General features: G+C 44.2%; 1 protein-coding gene and 1 long non-coding RNA gene across 2 annotated transcripts in view; both read left to right on the top strand.

Annotated features, from left to right (window-relative positions):
- Positions 1–132: 132 nt before the first annotated feature.
- On the top strand, positions 133–13739 carry LOC109318936. The gene is made up of 4 exons (XR_002103351.1): positions 133–483; positions 5610–5794; positions 10814–10904; positions 11814–13739. It is a non-coding gene; the product is annotated as an uncharacterized LOC109318936 (long non-coding RNA).
- A 6268-nt stretch (positions 13740–20007) lies between these two features.
- Positions 20008–24953, top strand: part of FAM117A (family with sequence similarity 117 member A) — a 28975-nt gene continuing 24029 nt past the window's right edge. The window contains 2 exon segments of the mRNA XM_019548425.1: positions 20008–20049; positions 20051–20114. Coding sequence (XP_019403970.1) covers positions 20023–20049; positions 20051–20114 — 91 coding nt within the window. The 5' untranslated portion in view covers positions 20008–20022.

Here is a 24953-nt window from a genome sequence, read left to right as displayed (position 1 = left end):
TCCGCCGGGACACGGGTCACACCCCCATCACGTGACGCGCACTGAGCCTCACGCCAGCGGGCGCCGCCATCTTGGGCTTGGACAGGTGTCGGGCTCCGCGACAACGACGCTGCGGCGGCCATTTTGGTTTTGGGTACTGGCGTTTCCGAGGGGACGGGAGGCCGCCGTGGTCCTGGGAACGAGGCGACTGACGGGGTCTACTGAAGACTTGAAGGTGTAGGCGGCCATCTTGGGTTGGGGCAGGTTGTTCACCCGTGAGTCTAGACGCTGTGCCGGGCGAGGGCAAACTTTAGCTTGGCTCTGGACGGCCATCTTGTATTCTGGCGGAAGTGTTCCCCCTCCCCCATCTGGTGCCTTCCCTTCGTTAGAAGCAATGAGCGGTTTACTTAGGCGATTCCCACTGCCCAGCGCAGCCGCAGCCTGTGTGCGTGGGGGACCCCGGAACCTACACCGAGGGGCTCGTGCGGCCTCGAAGCGCCGCGGGTAAGTGCGGGCGGCTCCCTGGGAAGCGGAAGGTGCCGTCCTGGTATTTCTGTGGGCAGCGCGGGCCGCGCCCTCCCGCTTCCTGGTCACATGCTGTTCGGGGAAAGTGTGGGTTCCCGGTTGGAAGAACAGCAGGATCCTTGGCGCTGCCTTACCCGCTGGGCGGTGAGGGGTGTGGGGCAGGGGCTGAGCAGCCTTGCCGGGTCTTAAACATGACATTATGGTATCGGAAGCTCAAAAAAAGATCGTATTTGCTGAAAAATATGCAAATAGATATACAAAAGCATGCAAATGAGCAATATAAAGTCAATAATAAGGCTTATTTTAACACTAGTGAGTGAGTGAGAACGGGGTCATCAAAGTTGAAGTATTTTGTTATTTTGAGGCTCAGATCAAACGTAGACATGTACTTACTGCTTTTCAGTCTCTTGAAGGCTCAGATTTAGCATAGCCTATGCTTTTCTAGGGGAAATTCCATGATGACCATGGTGGCTTCCTAGTCACTCCTGGGGAAGACCGCTCTGCTGGCATGGGATAGTACCTGCATAGGTAATGCATAATTAACCTTGGCTTTATGCCCACTTTATGGAAATGGGGGACGCCTCCCCGGCTTGCTTTTCGGGTCTTGTGGTTGGGGGGCAGGCGAAGCTCAGGGGCACCCAAGCCTCTGGGCATAGGCCTGCAAGTAGGATGCCCACCAAGGGTTTTGGGAACATGTGAGACCCTGGATGGAGGTGGGGGATGCTGCTGGTGGTAGGGCCACTTATGGTTTTGGACTGACTCATGGATTTGGAATTGATTTGGCCAATTTGACTGGGAATACAGAAAACTAAAAAAACCCCCCAGGGGTATCTGAACCCCAAGATCTCTGGGCTTGGGCTTACACACAGGGTGCCTATCAGTGGATTTGTGAGTATCTGAAGATCTGGCATGGAGGATACTTATCGGTGGTAGCACCACATGGACTTGAACGATTGAGTTCTGCTCAGTCAATAGGATTTGGAACTGATTTAGCTAATTTGACCTGGAACACAATAATAATAATAATAAATCTTTATTTTGAGGCAAGCAGTCGTAAGAAAGTGCTGATAGCAAACCCAAAAGTCGGTTAAGACTCTCTGAGAGTGACTTGGCTTTTGCATATGCTGCATTAATTAGCAGCCTGAAAAATTATTGTACATTTTGAACACTTACTTTTATTGATCATACATGGTACGAGGGTTGAAATTATTGTACAAATACAATAGTTATCATAAACCTGGCTGTACTGGGGCTGACTGCTGGGATACCACAGTCAGGTTCTTTCTTGGCACTGAGGAGGAGGAAGGAGCGAGGCTGTCCCCAGGCTACACAAGTGCCTGCCTGGTGTGGGCCATGTGGCTTTGCCTCCAGGCTGTTTTTCCTGGTCCTAAGCATGTGGCTGTTTCCCTTCTTTGCTTCTAATAGGACCTCTTTGACATCTGCAGCACTGTCTCAATAAATACCAGGGAAAGTCCTGGATGTGGCTTATTGTGCAGAAACAAATATAGAAAGACCACATAGCACTTTTCTGTCTTTGAAGGAAAAGTAGCGTGGGCCACTAGCAAATGTTCTGTGGACTATCTAGTAGGAGAATCAGCTTAGAGAAGTGGTTCTCAACCTTTTTTGTAGTGGGACCCATTTGTAAGCATCAAGGGCCATTCCTGACCCAGCACCCTCAGTCCTAATCCCTTGCCTCCAACCCCCCTAGTGTGTGGGGTAGGGGAGGGTGTCGGGCATGGGGGGCCCCAAGCAGCCTCTTGCAGGCTGGAACTGCATTTTTAAAGTTTGTTTGCAACCTTTTCATAAAATCTTGCCACTCAGTTTTGGGTTATGAGCCACAAGTTGAGAAACATTGGCTTAGAGGAAGGATAACCAGGCTGCAGATGTATTAAGCCCCCTTTTTTTTAAAATTGAGTATTCACAGTAATTTCAAAAAGCAGAGTAACATGCATGAGGCGTGAAAAGTATCCAATTTTGCTCCAGGCTTTTGTGGTTTTCATTTGTACCTATCTGTAACAAGAATGTAATTCTTCTTTCACACAAAAATAGGTTGTACAAACACAGGCCTCCGATACAGCAATGAACTCAGTATCATAGAGGCCTGTGTCTGCAGTTCTTGTTGGAGGAGTACACACAAATAAAATTTGGCAGCTTAAACGACTCGGGCTCATAAGTCCCAGTAGGAGTGAAAGTCTCCTTTCAAGCTGATGGGAGTTGAGGACTTCAGTCACCAGATACTGTTGACAGTTTTACCCAAAGTTACAGAGTTTTAGAGGGCAGAGAAAGGAACCAAAATAACAACCTCCTTTGTTTTTTAAATACTTTTTACATTTACTTCCTATATGGATTATAGGCTTAAATTGGTATTTGTTTCATGTTCTTTAGAATTAGCCTAATGGAGCATAGTACAGCTGAATATTTTTAATGATGCAAACTTTACTTTTTTATATTCTAATGTTACAAATCCAGTGAGTAACTCTCAGAAAACTAGTGCGCCAGCCAGAAACAATGGGGGGAAAAAAAGAATGGCAGGTTTTTAAGTTGCATCCTTTTTCATCTTCCTTGTTCTGTCTTTTATGCAGCTACAGACATTCTTTTTTTAATGGGGTAGGAAAACAGATAAGCTAAAAGCTTAGTGAAGCATTTGCTTATTCCTACTACAATAACAGATAATGTTGTGCTCTACAACTCTCTGTCAGTTTAAAGATCTCAAAGTGCTTCAAAGAAAGTCTCACAACAGCTTTGTGAGACATTTCAAATAAGATATAGTCCACAGTAGAAACTTCTGGCAGCATAATACATAAGACTGCAACTCTTTAAAACTCTTTCTGTCACTCTTTCTCTCTCTTTTTAATATTGGCTAGAAGCTCTAATGTAGACAGTATTTTTTCTGGCAATGAAGTCTGTTTGCCAGTAGTACAACAGGGTCCTGGCCCATAACTAGAGTTTCTCAGCACTATGGTAACATGGCATAATAATAGCTTGTTTCATTTGGGGAATGATTAGAAGTCATATTGGCAAGAGAGCTATACCAGCAAACCTTTCCTGTGTAAGCTAGTGCCTTAAAGTGTATACTGATGAGTTACCCATCTCTTCTGAACCTTAAACCTCACAAAATGGAAAATGCATTTTTTTTCACCCCCCAAAATTGTAATATATCAGATTTGGAGGATTTCATATTTCCAAGGTTCTCAAGCTGGGTGGGTTTTTTTGTAATAAAGACAGCTGATTTATTTGAAAAGGTATAGCAGTCTAGAAAAGTCCTGATCATTTAACACCATATAGCACCTTTCTGTCTTTGCAGGAGAAGTGTGGAGGTATGAATTTTCAATTTTTTGGCTCAGTTCTAACATGGGTAGGCATATTCTCTTGCCAATTCCTTACAGCTTCAGTTGGATAAAGAAGACTTTACTAAACTGTAGTATAATGTTTCTGTGCATTGTTAAACACTGTCACAGCCAGCCAGTAACTACATTTTAGTGACTTGGTGGTTTCTTTTTATAGCTTGCATATCAGTTACAGTTTAAGTCTTCCAAGACCATCTGGATGAAAAGTGATATACAAATGAAATACTTTATTACTTTTGATTTTTTAAAATGATACTCAAGTTAACTTCTTGCAAATGTCACGTTGCATACTTCACAGGGCGTGCAAGTGCAGAAGGGAAATTACTGAATAAATGGAGCGGATGAGCCAACCATGACCAGCGTTCATTCCAGTTGCTTAGCTAAAGTTAAAAATAACCACTGGAGCTAAATGGCAAACTAACAACATTTTGAAAATAGCTCATAAAATTGCTGTGTGCTTCCCGGTTTTAGTACATCCCTCATTTCTCCCTAGAGACAAAAGTTTAGTTGAGAACAAAGGACATTTTGTGACCTTCATTTCCATATTTAAGATGGCCCTGGCTTTATTGTTATAGTTGCATTTTGTTGTTATGGTGACAGAAATCTTTAAGCAACAAACTCTATGGTTATAGTAGTTTATTAGACTCTCCTTACTCTTTAATTTTGGAGTTAGCATTCACTTAGAATTAAAGGACCCAAACCTGTACATATCCCTAGCACTCAGAGCAAATGGAAAGTCTGTTCTTGTGATCCTTTGTTTAGCAGGCTGCAATCTATATCAATATTCTGCACCGTGGTTATTCAGTTGGGGATCTCCAAAGTATTTGACTAAGGTGAATATACACTCAGTTACAGAAGACAGATGTTGAAACTTAAACACATACCGTTCCGTAACTTTGTTAGAGGTGATAAAACTTGAAAGAGTATCCCGTGGTTCAGTATGCTGTACCCATAACTGTTTTATGGCTTGATTGTTTTTTTAAGTACAAAGGTGATCTAAAGGAAATGGATTTATACCCCTATTTTAACAAAAGGTGGGAGGGGAGGGGGAAAGAAGGACATATTCTCTGCCTGTAAATTCTGTTCAGGAACCTGATGAGAAAAGCAGATGGTTGCCCTTGTTGCCAAACTGCTTCATCCCCTGTTGGGAAGAGTATGGGATTGGGTAGTGTTTGTTTGTTCAACAGCTTACCAGAATCTTTCTCACATGTGTGCATCTACATTAGTGCTAATTTTAGGGGCAGGGTGATTCAATGGATTTTTAATGAGATGTAGAAATGGTTGCAACTTAGCTTGCTAGTTCAAAATTCAGTCCAAGATTGGAATCGCAGGAGGAGGGTAAAATCTGATGGCTATTCAGTGACTTGTTTCTGGAATATTCCTAAAATTCCTGTCCAGGTCCTAGTGAACAGGGATCAATATCACAAAAACACCAGCATTGCTGACGTTTGTTAAGTTGTGGGGGAGGGGCCCAAGAGCTACAGATCAGCTTTGAAGGTCAGTAGCAGAGAGATGATGATATAAGTGTGTGTGCGTACCTACCCATATTGTGCTTGTCTCAACCTAGTGCAGTCAGTCTTTTACACAAGCAGACTGAGTGACTTTTAAAAAATGCATTTAAAAGAGGACATAGGGTGGTGCTCTATTTCCTTTTGCTTTTTTGTTTCTGTGAATTGTGTTTAAATAAATTTCCTTGCATACAGAACTGTGGGCTGGGTCTAAAATGAAGATGGTGCTTTTATCATCTCTGTTTTTCAGGGCTACCTTCATCACCTCTGAATTAGGAACAGTGCTTTGACAGTGTCGCATTCACTCTGACTTGACTTCACCACAAGATGTCACTCTGAAACGCTGAAGTTAAAGGGGCTAGATCTGCCTCCACACATGAGAGTTGAATTATTTATTTATGAAGGAAAAACATTTTTTACCGAAGGATTTATCAGGTTCTTGAGATGCGCTTTATTCCATTAACCAGGTCTGAATCTTATGAAGAGGGCCCAGAATGAATAACTTTTGAGTCATGTTGGGTGGTGTTTTTAGAAGTACCTAGTTGACTTAGTTTTGGAGAGTGAAAATAGAAATGTGACTTGGGCACTTAAGTGCCTACATACTCAGAAGTACTTAGGAGCTTAACTCCCATCACTTTGCTTAGGAGTAAGACTTCTAAATGCCTTTGCTCTAGGCCACTGGTTCCCAATCTGTGGTATGCTTACCACCACTGGTATGCAGACACCCCGTCAGTGGTACGCATTAACAGATTTATTATAATTTATATGACAGAAATTTGCTGATGGTACTTGAGGTTGAACTGAAAAATTTGCTGGTGATACTTAAGGTTGTATCATGTTAAATTGGCAGTGTGCAATCTATCAGTTTGGGAACCGCTGCTCTAGGCTTCAGGAGCATAAATGGTCTTGGAAAACCAATGGGACTTGGGCAGTAATGTTACCTGAATGAGTCTGAAAGTGATCTATTGTCCATATCTCAGCAGCACAAGCAACTAAAAGGGCATCAAAGAAGAAAGCTCTGTTGGTAAAACATTGTAGCTCATCTGATCAGAAAAACCTGCCTTTGTAATAACCAGGGCCATTGATAGATAGTGGTTAGGGCAAGAGGCCTCCCATACTTACTATGAGAGTATTAAGTGATTTACCCAAAGCTCTAGTGTAACAGCCACGTAGACCAAACCTCACCGATTGTTCATTATCTCTATATTTTTATGGTCTTGAGTTACAGCAGTGAATTACGGCTATGAATATGGAGTGGCTACAGGCTTCCCACTCCTGCTTACGCAAATTCCCTAAATGTGTACCAGATGGTTGCAGTTGCATTTTGTTCCAGCTTCCTAGAGTTCCATTTTTAAAATCTGTCCTTCTCTTCTCTTGGCCAAAACCTCTGGCCAGCAGAGCAGCATCAGAAAAGCTTCTCAACCCAAGCACATACGAGGACAGTTTCCACATTCAGCTCTTCTTTCCCTGCTGAGATCAAGCTGTACGTGACAAGTGGTCACCATCTTCTACAAAAGCAGCACTGCAGTAAGAGATGATGAGGCCTTGATGCTGCCAACTGGACGCAGCTGACTAGGCATCTTGAATCTGCTTCTTATGCCTTGAATCTTGCGTTGGTGGCATTTGTGTTGGTGGAATTCTGATTTGGTAGCATATTACATCCCTTCTGCATGGGTGTAAATGAATGCTGGGAAGTGCAAGGTAGTAGAGAATCTAGTTTGGACTAAGGGGAGATGAGATTTCATAACAATATGCATGGCCCTGCAAATGCATTAGCCTCCACTTATGCTGAAATCAGAGGTGCCAAGAACTTCTCAAGAGGTCTTAGTTCATTTCTGGGTCAAACATAATGTGAGTGAACTTGTATAACCCAGGTAGACTGTAGCAGTGGTAAAGACCATCTAGACTGCTGGATTTGTTTCTTTATCATCACAATATACTATTCTAGTGGATTTAGCCATTAAAATATTCATCATCTGTTGCATGCAAAGGGGACTTTGGTTTTGGGAGTATGTGCCTACAGTCATTTCAGCAAACAGTTGGCTGGGATGGAAAGATGCCCCTTTTCATTCCCTCCTGCTCTGATCTCCCATGGAACACAGGACGGCACAGAATCTTCTTGTCTGGCAAACCCAAGTTTCCTTTTTTCAAGCCAGTTTGAATTTGAATGCATGCTGGCATGCAATGTAAACAACAGCTTCAAAAGCTTCAATATTAAATGACTGTCTTGGCCATGTACCTCTTACTGAGCTGGAAGGTTTACAGAACTCAGTTAGCTTTAGGTGGACAAAGGTATTGCAGTAAACTCCAAAAGAATCCTTCCAGTCAGTTTTCTGCAGCGGCTCTGGCATGCAGGCAGTCAACTAAAGCCAGCATTTTCTGGCATCGAGGAACAAGGTCAAGCTAGTTTGGCCCAGCTGACTTTTTAGTGTAGCGGAAAGCAGTCCAGTCTGGGTTTTGCTGAAAGCGGAAAAGTTTTCACTTAACTACAGCTGAATATAGCAAGACTTCTTGAATCACTTCCCTACCCCCTCCCTAAGTGCTTACTCTTATAATCGAGTTCATTAAATAAAGCCATAACACAAATATTTTTTTTAAATAGAGTTAAAACCTTCTTATTAGACCAGGTGTTCTTATGCCTCCCTTGCCCCAGCTGTACCAAACTTCAGGTTTGAATGGGGGTTTGCTATCATATTGGCTGATTTTGGATTTATGACCTACTCCTTTTAATACATTCTTTCCAGTCTAGGCAGCAGTGCTTTCCAACTGCCTGGCACTGATGTTGAGGTCTTTTTTCCTAATCAATCAAGTCCTTTTGCACACTTCTTTAAAGGAAAACTCGGGTCACTTTATTCAGCCCAATGGCACAAACATTCATTAGGGTAAGAAGCATTTGTCACCAAGAATAAGACACTGACATGTGGGAAGTGAAGTTAAAAATGTAATCTTGCTAAGCATTTCTGAACCTGTCTCATGGGCAGTTATTTTCCATTAAAACTGACTCTGGTAAAGTTGGCAACCAGTTGTAGAGGCTGTAACCCAGTTTTCAACTAATCTGAATAATAACTAGTAAAAAAAGCTGTAAGAACAGATTATATCTGGTCATGTCCCTGAAGTCGGTGGATGACTGTAGGCAAAATCTGGCTTTCTCTCTTCTATTGCTTAAACAGCAGCTCCATCTTACTGTCGTCCTGCACCTTGTGAAGTTATTCCCATTAGGACAAAGTGTGTGCAAAACATTGTCATTCTGATTTGCTACCATCTATCTGTATGTACTTTGTATTGGTAAAATGCTACAAAATTGGGATGGTGAGTTTGTACCCATGAGCATGACTACGAAGGGCAGAGCAGTGCTGAATGAGCATAACTAGCTGCACTGCTATAGACCTTATTATTGTCAAGCCATTATTAATGCACATGAGCAAACAATTATGCTGCTTTCCATTCTGCTTGCACTGTGCCAGAAATGCTCATCAGGATGATGGCCACCTTAAGACCAGGTTCCAGCTGGAATTGAAAGGTTTTTCTTTTTTCAGTTTATTTCTGGCTTTAAAAAAATTACTTCTACTGTGAACTCTTAGACTGTTGAGCTGGGCTGAATGTGGTATTCTTCCTTTGATATCCACTTTTTTTCCTCCATAACTAAATTTTACTAGTTACTAAAACAGCTCGCTCTATATTATTTCCTAATTTTGTGGGTTGTTGGGCTATTTTTGTAATGTGAACTCCATCTTGCTAGACAGAATTCCTGGGACCACCTTTCTTTCATGATAAATAACACTTCTGTGCCACATAAAGCAAAGTAATAGCAAAAAAGTATTAATGCACATTTAACTTCTTAGCAATTTCTTTGTATCCAGCAACCAAAGGCATCACCATTTGATCAGCAGGCCAACAGCTAATGCCCTGTTGACCAGAGTTTTAATTAAAAATAAACTCTTGTAAATTAAGCCATACACAATATTTTCTCCATTCCAGGCATGTAATGCTTTTATGTGTCTTCCACTGTTCAGTTTTTTTTTTTTTTTTGTTAAGCAAGTTATGTTTTTTCACTTTGTATGTAATGTAGTTTCTCTCTTTACACCTCCCCTCACCCCTTCAGGGAACTACAAAGCATTGTAACTTTAGATAAGCATCTAATATAGGGTGACATTTAGAGCCATTTTATTGTGATACAGGAAGAGTAACAGATTTTTTTCTGAAAGGGAGGCAATGGTAGAGCTAGGAACAGGATCCATGCATGGATCATTCTGAATTATAGCACTGCCACACTGCTTCCTTTACCAGGCCCTTTCTCTTATTTCTGAATCCCTCCTTTATCCAGGATTGATTCCTCAGTGCTTGACTGGCTTCCAGTCATTGGTGTTGCCCCTGCCCCTCATTTACATGCTCCTTTACTTCATTAGCCATACTGAACCTCAGTTAATCTTCTAGAATGCAGTTTTCTTTTCTGCTGTATTACATTCCATAAGGGGAGGGGGCTGCCTCTCCATGACTAAGTGCAGGCTGTCCCTGTCATAAGTCTTTGCTTTTGATAGGGGTTGTATTCTGCTTGTATTGAAGTAGATGGCATTAACTGCCACTGATCTCACTGTGATCAGGATCAGGTACTGAAATAGCTTAGATGCATGATGCATTCTCCTGGTTCACCTGAAGCAACCATCTCTAGGGGCTTGGGGAGGGAATGAGGCATTCCTACACTGCAGTTTACAGTAAGAATTTTGGTCAAGGATACAGGGAGTACAGAAAGTGGTTCATACAAAAAATGTCTTTGATCTATCACTTCTATGCTCAGCCCCTTAAAACCTAAGCTTGGTCTCCATCCCACCCATAATAAACAGCAAGATGTTTACTTAATCTCGTTTTAGATTTTGAGTGATGGACCAGAATTATTAAATTGTAGCTAGATCTTTTTTTGTCCTAAGATGTTTTCCATTTGCTTTTCAGTTCCTCAAGCAATACTGACAGAGCTGAAGAAGAGCAGATAGTGGAATTGAGACATGTAATGGAGGGTTTTTTAAAGGTGTGACTCAAAGCAGTGTGGGGGGACTTGTTGCACATAAATAGATTCTCCTACACACTCAGAATGCAAGTGCTTAGCATAGCACACAATATACTCTGTCTTTAAAAAAGGCTTCTGTTTGGAGTTTATTGACTAGGTCAGCAATCTACTTCACATGCCACAGGACAGATATGGTAGATTCTGAAGCTCTGCTGCATTTTCTGTGACCAATGAGGCAGCAGGGTTTCTGGTAGTCTGAGAACACAGATCTGGGTGGGTAGTTGGCTCTCTGCATAGCTGTCTGCTATAGATCTGTACTGTTGCTTGCCTGTGCAGGGTTACAGTGGCTGTAATGGCAAGATTAATGGGAAGAAGCAGATATAGCATGATAAATAAAAGTTGGGTTCTTAACCTATGGCTATCACAAGACTATTGCTTCTTTTATCTTACAGCACAGGATTCAGAAACCGCCTTAATGGGGAGATGACTGCATTTTCTCTGCAATAACAGAGTGCAGTATCTAGGAACTAGCACATGAAAAATGTAAGTGCTCTACTTCTGCCACATTCAGAGCCAGCATAGTGATTTTTTTTTTTTTTTTAAACAAAAATTGGGGGGGTGGGAAGCAAGCTCTCAAAGAGAGCTTTGAGCTTCGTACCAGAATATTCAGCGTACAAATGCCTGTTTCTGTACCCAATATCAGGCTGGATGATGTTGGGAAGCTCAGTGTTTGGCTGAGATTAAGATGGCTGTAGCCCCCTGGATGGTTAATAGCTGACAATCTGTCCCATTGTGGGCTAACTGCAAAATCTCCTTTTGAGAGAACTAAGAACTGATGTGGTCAGCCTTGCCAGTGACTGGCTTGATCTCTGTCTGTACCATCTACTTACACTTCAGTTCTGCTGTTCTTGGGGAGCTCTGCCTGAAAGAGTTGCCAGCAGCAAGCAATGCCCAAATGAACAAGGTCACAGACCCAGGAGATTCTTAGTTAAGAATCTAGGGAAGGGAAAAACAACTGGATATAGAAAAAACTAGGTCAGATTGGAGACTCAGTCTGGAATGGTGCTTCTCAAAGTAGCAAAGCTCTATTCCATCCCATGGCAGCTTGCCACCCTCCTTGACTGTATTTATAGCATGAAAGTTGGTCAGTTCAATCACTGAGATGCATTTGTACTAATCTCTCATGTCAGAGTGAAGCAGAAGCATGGAGAACCAATCATGTTTAGTTGTCCAATGGCAGGTGTTGGGGGTTCAATGGAAAGGTCTAAAAGCCTGGGGAAGTAGGGTTGGGGGTGGGCACTGAAGCTACTAGTTAGATACCATAACAAGAAAGTACAGCTGTAGCTGCATCTCTGGCATTCATAATTCCATCTTTCACTGGGTTTTTATGTTGGAGCTGTTTTCTTACCCAGGTGCACCATAGTAATTCCTTTTCCTTTTTCTTATATTTAGTGTCCCTAGCCAAGCACATTCATCTCCTGTTCCTTTCTCACTAGCCCCTGTGGATTTTCAAGAGGTAAGACTTATTTCAGGGAAGAAAATAGTCTTATTTTTGAAGACTTTTTTTTACATAAATCCAGCAACAATCCAAATTAGACTATTTAGCACAAATGTACTTTTAATACCTACATTTTGGTGGAACAGAAGGGACAGTACAGTTTGCTAGGACAACAGGTTCAAAATTGTCTTCTGCACCTGAAGTTACAGTACAGGTATGAGGTATTGGATGAACTGAGAGCCTGTATTTCTCTTTGAATGGAAGCTGTTGCTGTCTCAGAATATTCCTCGCCCCCCCCCCCACCTTACAATAGTATTGTGAATGTGGTCCTAGTGCTGCATCTTGGGAACTTCTGCACAGGGAGTCATCCCACAGAATTCCTAACTAAGCAAGAGGGAACTATTACATTTTTTACAAGGTGGCAGGAGTAGCATTTTGTCTCCAGTAACAAGAATCATAGCCCTTATCTCCTGTCTGATTATATCAGAAGATAAATAGCATGTGTTGCTTTGCTTCAGTAACTGAAATATTACAGTGTATGCACCACACGCCTTACAAGAGCATTTGCCTCAAAATGAGACTGGGCTGAATGAAGTCTTCACATCTAAGCATTACCCCATCTGCTCTCTGATGACATGCAAATTGAAACACCTGGCCTGGTGAGCATTAAGATATTTTAAGAGAACAGGGAGTACTGTACTGCTGTGATAGCCATTAGGGGAGATGCTCACTCCTTTCCCAAAATGCTGTTCTCAAGTGAGGCTGGCACAGAACCCAAGCTGCTTTGCCACCTCACTCCTTCCCCACTCATCTCTTTATCTAATTAAGCCACAGTTGCCCAGTCTCTGCTGCTTGTGTATGAAATAGGCCTGCCACACCCATTGTAGTAGGACAGACCATTCCTCCCCTACAACTGTACCCATTTGGAAGCAGAAAAATGTCTGTATCCATAAAAGAGAGAATCTGCTTGCAGGGTAGGCAGGGAGGAGAACTGCAAGAGCCTCTAGGTTTTTATAACTGCCTTTTGCAGTGAGGATTGGTCAAATTAAATGTTTACATTTGTAGCTTGGAATAGGACTAAGCTGCACATTGTGTAGTATTCTTTTTATACAAGCCTTGCCATATGGTATTATTACAAAACTCAGATGGAAGAAAGAGAGAGAAGATGATTCCAAATTTTACTTGAGAATGGCAGAAAGTCAGAGGCAGAGAGATAGTGAAAGGCTTTTCTAGGCCGTGGGAAATGCAAGGCCCTTTCTCCTTTGCATTTGAATAGCTCAGACTGCAGGAAGGAATAGAGATGAGGTTAGCTTGAGAGCCAAACTTTCAGACTACCTCAGGGCCCGATTTTCCAAATGTTCAACAGGCACAACTGGTGGGTTAGATTTTTGGCAGCCAGCAGATCACACTGTGACACTTGAACACATTTTTTAAAAATAATTCTGAATTCTGAGCAACTTGGAAAACTTGGTACTTACTCTGGGGGTTGAGCTTTTTCAAATTTTTGGTCCAAATGAGAGAAGGAATGTGAATCGGGTGCATTTCTCAATCCCAATTCTGCAGTCTAACTCTACTGAGCAAAACTTTCATCCATGCAAAATCCCTGGGCTTTTGTGTGAGTGCATGGGGCCTGCATGCATAGAATTGCAGGACTGAAGCCTCATTTTGTACTGAATAGTATTTTTCCAAGAAAATGAACTCCTAGCAATCTTCAGGGAATTGGATTATTCCAGTCTACAAATGGCAAGTGGATAACTGGTACAAGAAGAAGCCATTGCATAGCAAACTGGCCCGACCTTGTCTTCAACCTTATAGCACAGGAAGAACATTTTCAGTTCATAATGAAGTTGTGTTTCAAAACCTACCTTCCTTTTGTGTTTTGAGTATCATTGCTGGGAGATTCTGGGTTAAAAAATTCACTACTTAAGAATTCCTACAGTACCACTGTCCATGGAGATATGAAGTACAGAGTCCGTCCCTCAACTGACTTTTGTAGGTTGAGCTGAGTTTTGTGAGGTTGATAGTTTCTTAATGCTGTTTGACTAAATCTTAAAATAGCACTTTACTTCCTATATTTGTTTCTGTCTCTTAAGGAGGAGACAAAGACACTAACCTGGTAGCATAAAGCAGAATTAATCAAGTCCACCCACTGCAGTTAGTTATACCAGGGGCTAAATTTGGTTCAGTGTATTTAGCCACAATCAGCTTATCCCTATGTTTTTGGTTTATTTACAGGATGTTGTTTTTGGTGTGGCATTATACTTGTACATTTTGATACCTGAAATGCTGGGGCAGTTAGGTGATGCTGAAATAAAGTACTGTTAAGGTTGATCCTAAATCTTAACAGTACTTTAATCTTTGATCTATGCATCTTATCCCCATATGTGGTTGCTTGATTTTCCTTTTCTATCCAGGCATCTCTGTGTGTAGTATGTCGTGGGGCTTTTCTGCTTAACCATCCTGTTCTCAAGGCCCTACTGTAAGACAGGCTCCCCTTATGGAGATCTGGAGAGATGACAGTGTGGAGACTTGGTACATTTTCTACATTTTTATTTGAGTCCTTTTCAGTATCTGTAGTCATAAGGTTTTAAAACTGGCAGAGTATCTTGTGGCGTATGAATTTAATTTAAAAACATTTTGGGGAGATTCAGTTCTACACCTCTTTAATTTAAGCTGTTCTCAATATGGGATAGGACTCAATCTACAAGATTGGGACCGCAGGGGCAAAAGGCCTGATTCAACTCCCACTGAAGTCAATAGTAACAGGAGCTGGATCATAACCTAAAATCTAGGCTAGGAATTAAACCCTTTATTCCAAGTTGAAGTGCAGTCTTCTTCAGCTATGGTTTATTTATGCTAAGGGTTTGCACTTTCCTAACAGACCAGCCCTAATCTATCGTCCAAGCCCACAGAGCTTTACTTCCAGCCCATCTAATGAAAGTATTTATGCCATGCTTATCACTGTGGCAGCTGCATAAATCCAAAATAGCTTCTTAAGCTTCTCCTTTGTTCTTCTCTTCCTTGCCAGCCAGCACGATTTTTAAAACTGTATTACTTTAAGGTAGGGGAGGCCTTTAGTCTCAGATATCAGCTAGACAAAGGGAAAAAATCTGTGGTCCATCTAATAATTTATAATACAGGTTTATTATTGCTCCTCAGCAGGTTTTTCTAGTTTAAAGACCAATTATAAGCATCCTCCTGACTTCAACTAAAATGGAGTTAGCCTAAAATGGAGTGCTTATGACAACCTCAGCCATATAGTAAGAGGTAGTGTCGTACCATGGACTGAACAGAGACATTAGCAGGACCTTCTGAATTCTACTCCTGGCTGCTAACTTGCCAAGAGACCTTGAGCACCTCCATCTTAAATCTTCCTGCTTCTGTTTTGGCAACTCTTTAAAAAAAATAAACAAAAAAAAATGCTAATGTTCAGAAGCCTTCATCCAGAAAGGATCATGGTTTGTTTCAAAGCACTGTACAGTGTATTTTCATTAGTGAAATGTTCATAAAACACTTCTACAAGTCCTTAAAATAGATGCAGAAAAATATCTTAAGAAATGGATTTCCTGCAGTTAACAGATGCTGTAGGAATGATTTTTGTCTTTCTTTCCCATTACAAAATGCCAGAAAATTATTCTGAGGAAAAAGGAGTTTTAGGTATTTCTGTTCTTGCACACTATATTTTTCATAAATAGCAACCCATTATGTACCAGTAGGTGACAACTCAGCCTAACCATTTTAGAAATCTTTGTTTTTAACAGCTAGTAAAACTACCTGAACAAACTTAGGTTGTGGGGTTTATTTGGCTTGTTTTACTGAAAAACCTGTATCTGGATGCCAGTGCTTAGACTATTATTTCAATTTCTGTCTGAGAGTATAGTGCTAGGAAGTACTGATGATCATTTTAATGTGGCATTATGCTATTTCACGATGCTTAGCAGCATGAAAAAATGACTTCCTTGTAAGAAAATACTAAAGTATAATATGTGATATTGCAAGTGATAAAACATGGTACAAAAGATGGGCTTAAGTGGGCTCTAACCTCCTGTGAGTGTTGTTTTTTTCTTAATTAAAAAAGGTTTCTAAGAATAGGTATCTTTAAAAAGATTTTTAAGCTTTTACCCCCCTTTCCATTCCCTACTTTTGAATTTCAGTAAGAGGTGACAACAGGTTTCCCTCACTTTATGCAGGTTCTGTATGTGTGAAATTGCTCTTATGCAATGACCCTTTCTATATCCACGATTTGTTATATGTGAGGTAAATTCACTCTTATGCCATGGGTGTGGTGGAAGCCTGCAGTCAGCTGCTTTGTGCAGTGCATTGTAGGAGTGACATGCACCAAAATATAGTCTCCTGTGTGGATTTGTGCTCCTCACTCATGGTCTGCGACCATGTGTTTCTGTACTTGCCATCCCCATTATGATAGTGCCTTGTGCTTTTGTGTATTGTCTGCTGTTGGTGAGTACCAAAAGTGTCTTGTTAAAGTGGTAGAAATGGGTCTGGGGGTCTGTATAATCAAGGTTTTGAAACGTATCCCTATTTGTTACATTGTAAAGTGGGTTCCCTTTATACAAATTTGAGTTATGCACTGTTTTCTAGGAATGTATGTACAGCATAAAGTGAGGCAAACCTGTATAGAATTAGTAGTAGGCAAGTTGCTTCAGAAAGAGCTCTATTTGTACCTGGTCTACAGCCAGGCAGTTTGGTGCCTAGTGCAGGTTATGTGCAGAACATTTCCTTCCCCCCCCCATTACTATGTAATTACTTCTATTTGATTTGTTGCTTCCCCTCCTTTGCAAGTATGCCTCATACCAGTGCACTGTCCTCATTATGGTACTGCAGACATATCTGAACTCTGTGGTAGTTGCTCAGAGAGGCTCAAGGGCAAGAACAGCAGTTAAGGAGGCTGTGATGTCAGTTGCAATTGCATTGTGAACAAAGTACTTCAGTCTCTTGACCTACCATCTCATGGGAACCCTTCAGTAGAAAAAAATGAAATTGGGTACAGCTATGTGAATGCCTTGGCTCTAATAGTCCCACTGCTGCTTTTTATCCTTACTCAGAGTTGCTGTTGACATCAATTAAAGGAGTACTGTGAAACAAGTATTCCTTTTTACACCAAAAATCCAATTCAAGATGGTAAGTTTCAGCAACAGGTACTGTTCCATATCACTTATTTCATATAGTCCTTTCAGAAAATAGTCCAGCCACATTATTTCTCAGCTCTGACTTCACACAGCAGAATAATCAGGACAATATACAATCGCTTCTTGCTTCTTTCCCCTGCATTTTATTCCAGGCCCTGCAGGAACTATTAGTAAAATCTTCCTGAACTGCCAACCCAAGGCCTCCTATTGTAAGGCCCATTACTTCCTGAGCTGCTTTTGTCAATAAAGGCATGGCTGGCAATAGGATTTGCTTTACTACCACCGCTGTACTAAAGGAGGCCTGTGGCTGCCAGTGGGCAGCTTCGATGGCACTAGACATTTGGTCAAGATAAGCATAGCCAGGCACAGCACTACGTGAACTCAGGAGCTTTTAGCTACTAACGTCTCCTTGTTTTAAAGGGGGAGACAGGCCAAGCTCCCCGTCTGCTTTGTAGGTTGACACTCTCGTTTTGTTCTGCCGGTCCCCAACGCCCGACCCGAGGCGCTGCCTGTTCTCCCCGACCAGCAGCGCTGGCGCTCGGCCACGGCTGAAGGAGCACGAACCGGAAGCCAACCTAGGAGTTGCGCCCGCGCCGCTACTGGCCGGGGGACATCGGCCTCCTCCGCCTCCACATGGTCCCGCCGCTTAGAGCTGCACGAACACGCGCGGGAAGGGGCGGGCCCAGTCTCTCCCGCTCCCCTGATTGGCCGCCTCCCGGGGTTGGGGGGGGTGATAGTACACAAACAGCTTTCGCTGTTCCGATTGGTCGCCGGGGCGAAGGCGTGGAGGCTTGGCGCGACGCTTTGATTGGATCCGGAGAAGGCTGGGCTCTCGTCTCGCTTCTCTTTGTCATTGGTCCTTGAAGGGAGCTCTCGTCCTTATGATTCGCCCTTGACCGGCCCAAGAGGTGTAGCCCGCTAGCACTTCCTCCTCTTCTGATGGAGCCGTGGAGAAGGGGCGGGACCTCCCTCGGCATAGCTTCTCGTGGTTGGTCGCGAGCGGCCACCCTCCCCCGAGCCGAGGCTTGCGGACGGGGCGGAGCCGAGCGAGGGATACGACGGGCTCCCATTGTTCGGGGGGCGGAGCTGGCCGCCGCGTCCGCCAATGGGTGGCGCGGCCGGTCAGACAGTTCGGCCCCCGGAGTCCTGATAAGGGCCCACGCACGGCGGGGGTTATTGCAGCTGGGGCTCGCGGGCTCGGGGCTAGGAATGGCGGGCGCAGCCGGGGGCTCCTGCTGCCGGGGCGGAGTTGGGGGGCTGCAGCCGCTCAGAGCCACCGTCCCCTTCCAGCTGCAGCCGCGCCGCGGGGCGGGCGGCGACGCCAGCTGCCGGGCAGGTAATTGACGGGGGGCGGTCCGCGGGGCGCGAGCGGCTGCCCCCGGCCCCGCCGATGGAGCCCTGCTGGGCCGTCCTCCCCTGCCCCTTCCACCTCGGCCGGGCCGCCGCCCCCTGCCGCGCGGGGGGGGGCGTCGGCCGGGCCCGCCGCACTGTCTTATGCGCTTCTTGCCCGACGGGTGTCCTCCAGTACCACGCGGACACGCTTTCTCTTCTTCACACGGACACGCACGCGCACAAACGTAGACACACAGACCCCCTCCCCCCCATACACATACTTCCTTGGCTCCTCTCTGTCTTTCTCGCACGTACACTTCTCCTCCCCCCTCTCACAGGCGCACACATATGGACATGCAGACTGCCCTCTACACACACGCGCGCGCGCACACTGCCCCCCACGTGCACTTTTCTCACGTTCAATTACACGGTAAACAAAGCATGTGAGGCAGCCCTAGTCCATGGCTCTGCCCCCCTCCCCCCGCCTCACAAATGTGGTGTGGCATCTGGGTTGTTTGCCCAAATCTTTCCCTTCAGGCTGGGGCAAGAAAGCTCCTGTTGCAATTGCTTGATGCGAGAGCCCATTGCACCTCATCTTCGTTGTCCAACCGGCCTCGCCTCATTTACTGCCTCAGGTGCAACCCCTTCAGAGGGGAAAGCATGAGGTGCCTAGCTGGTTGCAGGAAGGGGCATGAGAGAGCGGCACCATGCCAGCTGCCAGGGTTGGATTAGTAGCTCGACACCAGCTATGTGTATTTATGTTCTCACCCTAGTTTTGCTGTAGGGAGGGATCTTTGCAAGCAGCTCACCTCTGCTCAGCTTTCACTCTTAAAATGGAAGCCAGGCTCAGTCTCTCCTAGGATGGATGGGAGGGTCGTTTAATGTCTGTGAAGTGTTGTGGAGGTGAAATGCTGAACTGAGTGCCACTATCAACCAAGCAAGATGGAGAGCAAACTAGCTAGTGATCTTGTCTAGCATATGGCTCAAGCTGCACCACCTGTACTATCTCCTACAGAAATATCTGTTGGGAAGAGAGAAGGGGCTGTCAATTTATGAGGGGTCAAATATCCAGTGTCCTGATTCTGTTGGATTAGTTGCATTATAACACCAGTCCTTGTGGGTTGGCCTTGCACAACCTCCTTTTTCAGCAGCATAATTAGTTTGCAGTTTAAATCAAAGCTTAAATTTAAATTTTGAGTTGTTAGAAGCAGGTGCTACACTCAAAGTGTGAAGCAAATGCATCTTGGTGTAAATATTTGGTCCACTTGGTGGAACTTGGCCTGTAAGCCCTGCGTTTTTCCTGCATCTTCAAGCTGAGTGGGGAGCACCTTTGGCACCAGCCACAACTACTTTAGAGTTCTTCAGATGGCCGACGTTGCAACTGTGAGACTGAAGCTGAAAACAAGTTGCAGGCTTCAGCAGCCTCTGATAACATTAGAAGTGCTTGAGAGGCTTTTAAAATAATTTTTCTCTGAGTGAAATACTCCAGGATGAATTGTTTTACTGGGACCACCCTGTCATTGTTTGTATTAAGGTGGTACCCAGAAGGCCCACTTAGGATATCATTCATTAATGTTATATCAATACTTTTCATAGTTATTTTCTTTGTTCTCTGCATCAAGGAAGTAGCCTCGCCTAGAGCAGTAATTGTCAACCTTTTTAGACTTGAGGCTCCCCTTGGAAAATGACAGCTCTTGGTTTTCACTTGATTTTTTGAGTATGGAAAAGTAATACTCCAATTCACCTGTTTCAGAGAACTTCAGAAGACCGCAACAGGTCAGAATGTTTTTAACTTGATGAATTCCTCTTTGGAAGCTCTGGGTTTATCTTGTGAATAATGCTTGCACACCTGCCAGTGCTAACATTGAGTGACGTGCCCTGCGGCACCCCTGGTTGAGAGCCACTGGTCTTAAGGCTACAGCTGTGGGGAGTTTGGAAATCTGTGCTGTAATTAAACCAGTGAGGTGATCTTAGGGAGATGATGATTCCCACACCTGTGACATATGAAAAGTTGCCCAGCTTGTTCACTGAGGGAAATCTTTTATGGTGGAAAAGTACATTAAATGATTGCTTGAATGTGTGAAGTTGAGGAAGTAGAAATAGGAGAATGTGGAAGAGGTGAGATACAGCACAAGGAAATCTGTGGGGGTGGTTAGTGAAGAGGGGCAAAGAGAATGAGCTAAGCTAAAAGATGTTTTTTAAACTACATTAAAGTTCTTGTGGGATAGGTTTAAAGTGTTGTCTGTGCATTCCAGTTATATGCAAATAGTGACTTTTGATCTTTGGCCTTTTGAGCTCAACAGAGCTCCTCTCTACATTTGCAGGGTTGCAGCAGACTTTCCCTTGCAACCATTTGCCTCATTTAAGGTGACTATAGGTCATGATTAAAGCCCCATTGCTATATACAACTAAAACTGGAAAAAAGTGTGTCATTTCAGATTGGATGGCTCATCCTATTAAAGAGGTCACTTGGCTCAATGTAGAAGTAATGATTTAAATTGATTTTGTAATAAATCGTTATTTGTCTCAAAACTGTATTGCTGCTCTATTTTTAACCTCTTGGAAAAATACAAGTCTGACCTTCTTAGAGGCTTCTTTGCAGCATGTAGAAATGCGGGGTGTTTTTTCTGCTCCATCCCTCCTTCCCATGCATGCAATTGCTGGTTTACTTGTAGGATTGCTCACCAGTGCTAGACTGCTGCTGGAATTTTTCTTACTATAGGAAACACTAAAAGAGCAGTGGAACACTTGTTTTTGACTAACCACAGGATTACACAGACTTATCAAATAGAAAGGTGTGTTGGCCAAATGTTGGGCCTGACAGCCACCATTTTAAAATGGTTTCATGTCCTAGCTGTTTCTCTGCCTTAGAGAAGTGATTGTTATAACCCATCCTCTAACTCAGGGGTGAGCAATTAGTTGGGCTCGAGAGCCATATAAGCTGTTTTGGTGAGCTGTTGCAGGCTGGGGCAGCACCCTGCAACAACTAACCAAGACTCCCTATGTGGGATGGTGTCCTGGGGAATGATGTTCAGGAGTGGGAAGGGCAGGCAAGGCTGGGATCAGAGGGCAGAGTCGCAGGATGATGACATTGCAGAGCTGGGGCTGGGTCAGCCATGATCTGCTGCATGCATGCCCCTGCAGTGGGCACAGGTTCCTCAGGCAGGGGCATGCAGGGATCAGATTGCAGCTCTTCCCTACCCTGGCCCTGTGCTATCACTGCCCCATGGCCCTGGCCCCAGACACAGCTCCCTACCTGCCTGCGCACCCTGCCCGCACCACTCCCTAGAGCAGTATCTGGGGCTGGGTCCGGGATCATGGAGTAGAGACAGTGCAGGGCCAGGGGAGGGTTGGAAGCTGTACTAGGCATCACTGGGGAGGCTGCAACACCCACAAGAGGGAGAGGAAGAGTGTGACCCCTGTGGAGGAGGCTCAGGAGGCCAAGCAGAGGTGGCAGTGGCACAGGACAGCTGTATGTCACTGCCAAGCCCACCATTGGGAGGGAACTTAGCCCCTCTCCTTTTTCCCAGCCTAGGGTGTGTAGGTGGGCAAGGCAGTGGAGTGGATCTGGCAGTGACTGTGTCCCATATGCATTTGGCAGCGGAGGCCAGGACTGGGCCCAGGGAGGTGGGTGGCACTGGGGCACCTTGTCCCATGTCAGCCTGCAGCTTGCCCTGGAATGCCAGTGTGGCACCCTGCAGCCCTACTGGCTTGGTGAGGGCATCATGGCATGGGAGTAGCAGCTGGAGCCCCAGTGAGGATGCTGTTTCCGGGGCCCAGTCTCCTTGGAGACTGCTCGTAGCCAGGTGGGGTGCTGTATCCAGGGCTGGGGACTGGTCCCAGGCCTCGGACGCATCTCCCCACCTGGCTGCACATGGTATCCGTAGTGATGTGGCCCTAGATGCAGTGTCTTCACCAGGGCTCCTGCCACTGCCCCTCTACCGCTATGCTTCACACCAAGCTGGTGGGGCTGGGGCTGCCACTGTTGCACAGCCATGCTAGGGTGAGCTGCAGGCTGGCATGGGATGGGGTGCCTCCTGGCAGGGCTGAGGGACCTGCCACTGTCTAAGCAAAATGACTCCATAGGCGAGTGCCATATTTTTCCCACCCCTGCTTTAAAGTGAGAATGACCATTCCTAAAGTGTTGTCTTTCATTATTTTGAGGCTTACAGTGATAGCAGTGTTGTTCTTGCCACTGACAAAATTAGTATTGATCAGAGCAGCCATTAAATGAGTGTTTTGCCCAATTTACTCTTGAAACAAGTGCATGAAATAAATGGACGTTTCCTTGAGCACTTGCTTCCCTTCAACATTCACATGCACAAGAACAAATCTGAATCTGAAGTGAGACTGCTGTGAACATGGTAGTTTGTCACTGGAAGAAAATTAATGCAAAACTTAACTGAAATTAAAAGCCAGCCTGCATGTCTGTATGCTAGCTTGGTATGAGTCCCTTTTGTGGCTTTGGCTGTTCTGTAACATGGCACTAAGTGCTCCTTTCTAGGTTTTTCTGAAGGTTAGAAGGCTGAAAATCCTCTGACAATCCATTTATGACTTATAATTGCTAGCTGTCCTTTCTTTCTGGCCTTGTGTTCTTAGTGCAGCAGCTCAAGGGAGTTCCACCCCCCACCCTTATTGCACAAATTTCATGTACAGCATGTAAGTCCAGTACTGTTCGCCTCTGTCCCTGTTCATACCCTCAATTTACCACCTGTATGTGTGGGAACTGGTATGAGGAATTAGCTACAGCTTAATTGACAATCTTGAGGCGTTCCCTAATCTGACACTTGCAGTCTATCCTTTTGGAAGCTTGGAGTCGAGCTCTGTTGTGTTACCAGATTTTTCCTTATCCCTTGCATTGCCTTACTGGGTTGCTCTTGAGTTGCTTGGCTGCTGGCCTTCAGAGGAAGGAGGGGGTGACGCTTTTAAAAATGCTTAGTTCTGGCAGCTTCCCTAGTATTAGTTATGTTTTCAGAGCTTTTGATTGGTGCGCCCAGAATCCAAAATGCTGGGTTGGAGAGAGAATCTTTAGTGACCCAAAGTCTGATTTTGCAGCTGCTCTCTTCTCTTCAAATCCTGCTGAAATGAAATAAGGAGCAGTTGTTGAATCTGTCCCTTAAAAAGCTTCTGTTAAGATGCATAGCTGATCTGCAGTAGAGGAGCCAAGACAGCAGTTCTGAGGCTACTGTAAAGATGTCTGCCTTGGTGTTTCAAAATCCTCACACCTCGACTGACTTATAAATAAGAATCTTATAGGGATGATGATTTTTATTCAATGATGTGGCTTGTGCAGTTACGGCAGGTCAATTACCACCCCTTTCTGAAGATCCTATTCAGATAGGAGCCAGATCCACCCCTTCTCCCTCCGTTCGACCAGGCTGAGAATTACTGGTGCAATCAAAATTCCACGGGTGCTGCAACACTGTCAAGAACCTGTGTTCTTACAAAGGCGGAATTGGTTCCATGGAAACTTTGAAGTTTATTTCTGTTCACTGTACACAATGCTGTGCTGTGTGATGCTCCAGTTTCCTGTAAAGACTGCTCAAAACTCCACATTAACTAGAAAATTTCCCTACTCTGAATCCAAACTCTCAGTTCCACAGGGACCCATGAACAGCGTTTCTACATGATTCATGCCCTTGAATCTACTGGAGTGAGAAACAAATGGTCTTGGCTCATAGGTTGTGCACCAGATGGCTTAAATTTGGCATCTACTTTTCTAAAGTAAAATGCTGAGATTGCTAAGCTTTCTCCAGGTCAGACTGACCAGTAAAAATGGCAACCATTTAGGAGGCTAACTTGTACAGGACCTCGGATCTTAATTTATGTGGTAATACTGGTGTGAAAGTTACTGTAGAGACAAGGTTTTCTGAATTGGAGAACACATAGAAAAAGAGAAGATGGAGGGGTGCATCAAAAAGTGTGTTCACGTTTGTCTTATTCCAAGGATTTTAATTAAAAACTTGCTTATAATGAAATGTCTTCATACTGTAACCTGTATTAAAGGCCTGTTTGGCAAGTTGGGGCTGAATGGTTAGCCGACCATTGCCCAGAAATTGTCTGGTGTTTTTTAAGGAGGGTCTCGGAGGAGAAAATTTCTTGGGCCACTGGAAGAGGAAAGCCAGCAGAGATGGAGGTACAAGAGTGTGATGGGTGTCTGGTCTGAAGGATGACCATTGGTGGTGCTGCACTGCCTGAGAGAGGGAGCAGTGGAAGTGCAGATAGGGACAGCTCTGTCTAGTAAAGATGCAAGCATGTATGGGGAGGACCTGCTGGTTAGCGATGGCATTCTTCCAAGTCCTATATTCCACCTAAGCCTTAGCTTAAGGGACTGTATCACTGTTCTTTTTTTTTTCTCTGGAGCATTGCATTTCCTTTGACTATGAGCTTATAAAACTATAAAGTACATTTTAACCCTTTAGGAAGTTGCCTGAAGTGACCTGCCTAGCAAGGATCTAATTGCTTTGAACTTGCCTGCTTCAGGTCCTCCTGCTTTGTATGTCCTGCTAACCCAATGAACTAAATGAGGGAGGAGAGTGGATCCGGCTAACTACAGGCCCATTAGCCTGACTTCTATCCTGGGGAAGATCTTAGAAAAGTTTATTAAGGAGGCCA

The sequence above is a fragment of the Crocodylus porosus genome, unplaced genomic scaffold, assembly GCF_001723895.1.
Source record: "Crocodylus porosus isolate Cpor-Errol unplaced genomic scaffold, CroPor_comp1, whole genome shotgun sequence".
Classification (NCBI taxonomy): domain Eukaryota; kingdom Metazoa; phylum Chordata; order Crocodylia; family Crocodylidae; genus Crocodylus; species Crocodylus porosus.
The sequence above is the reverse complement of the archived record's forward strand: the minus strand, read 5'-3'. Positions and strand labels throughout refer to the sequence as shown.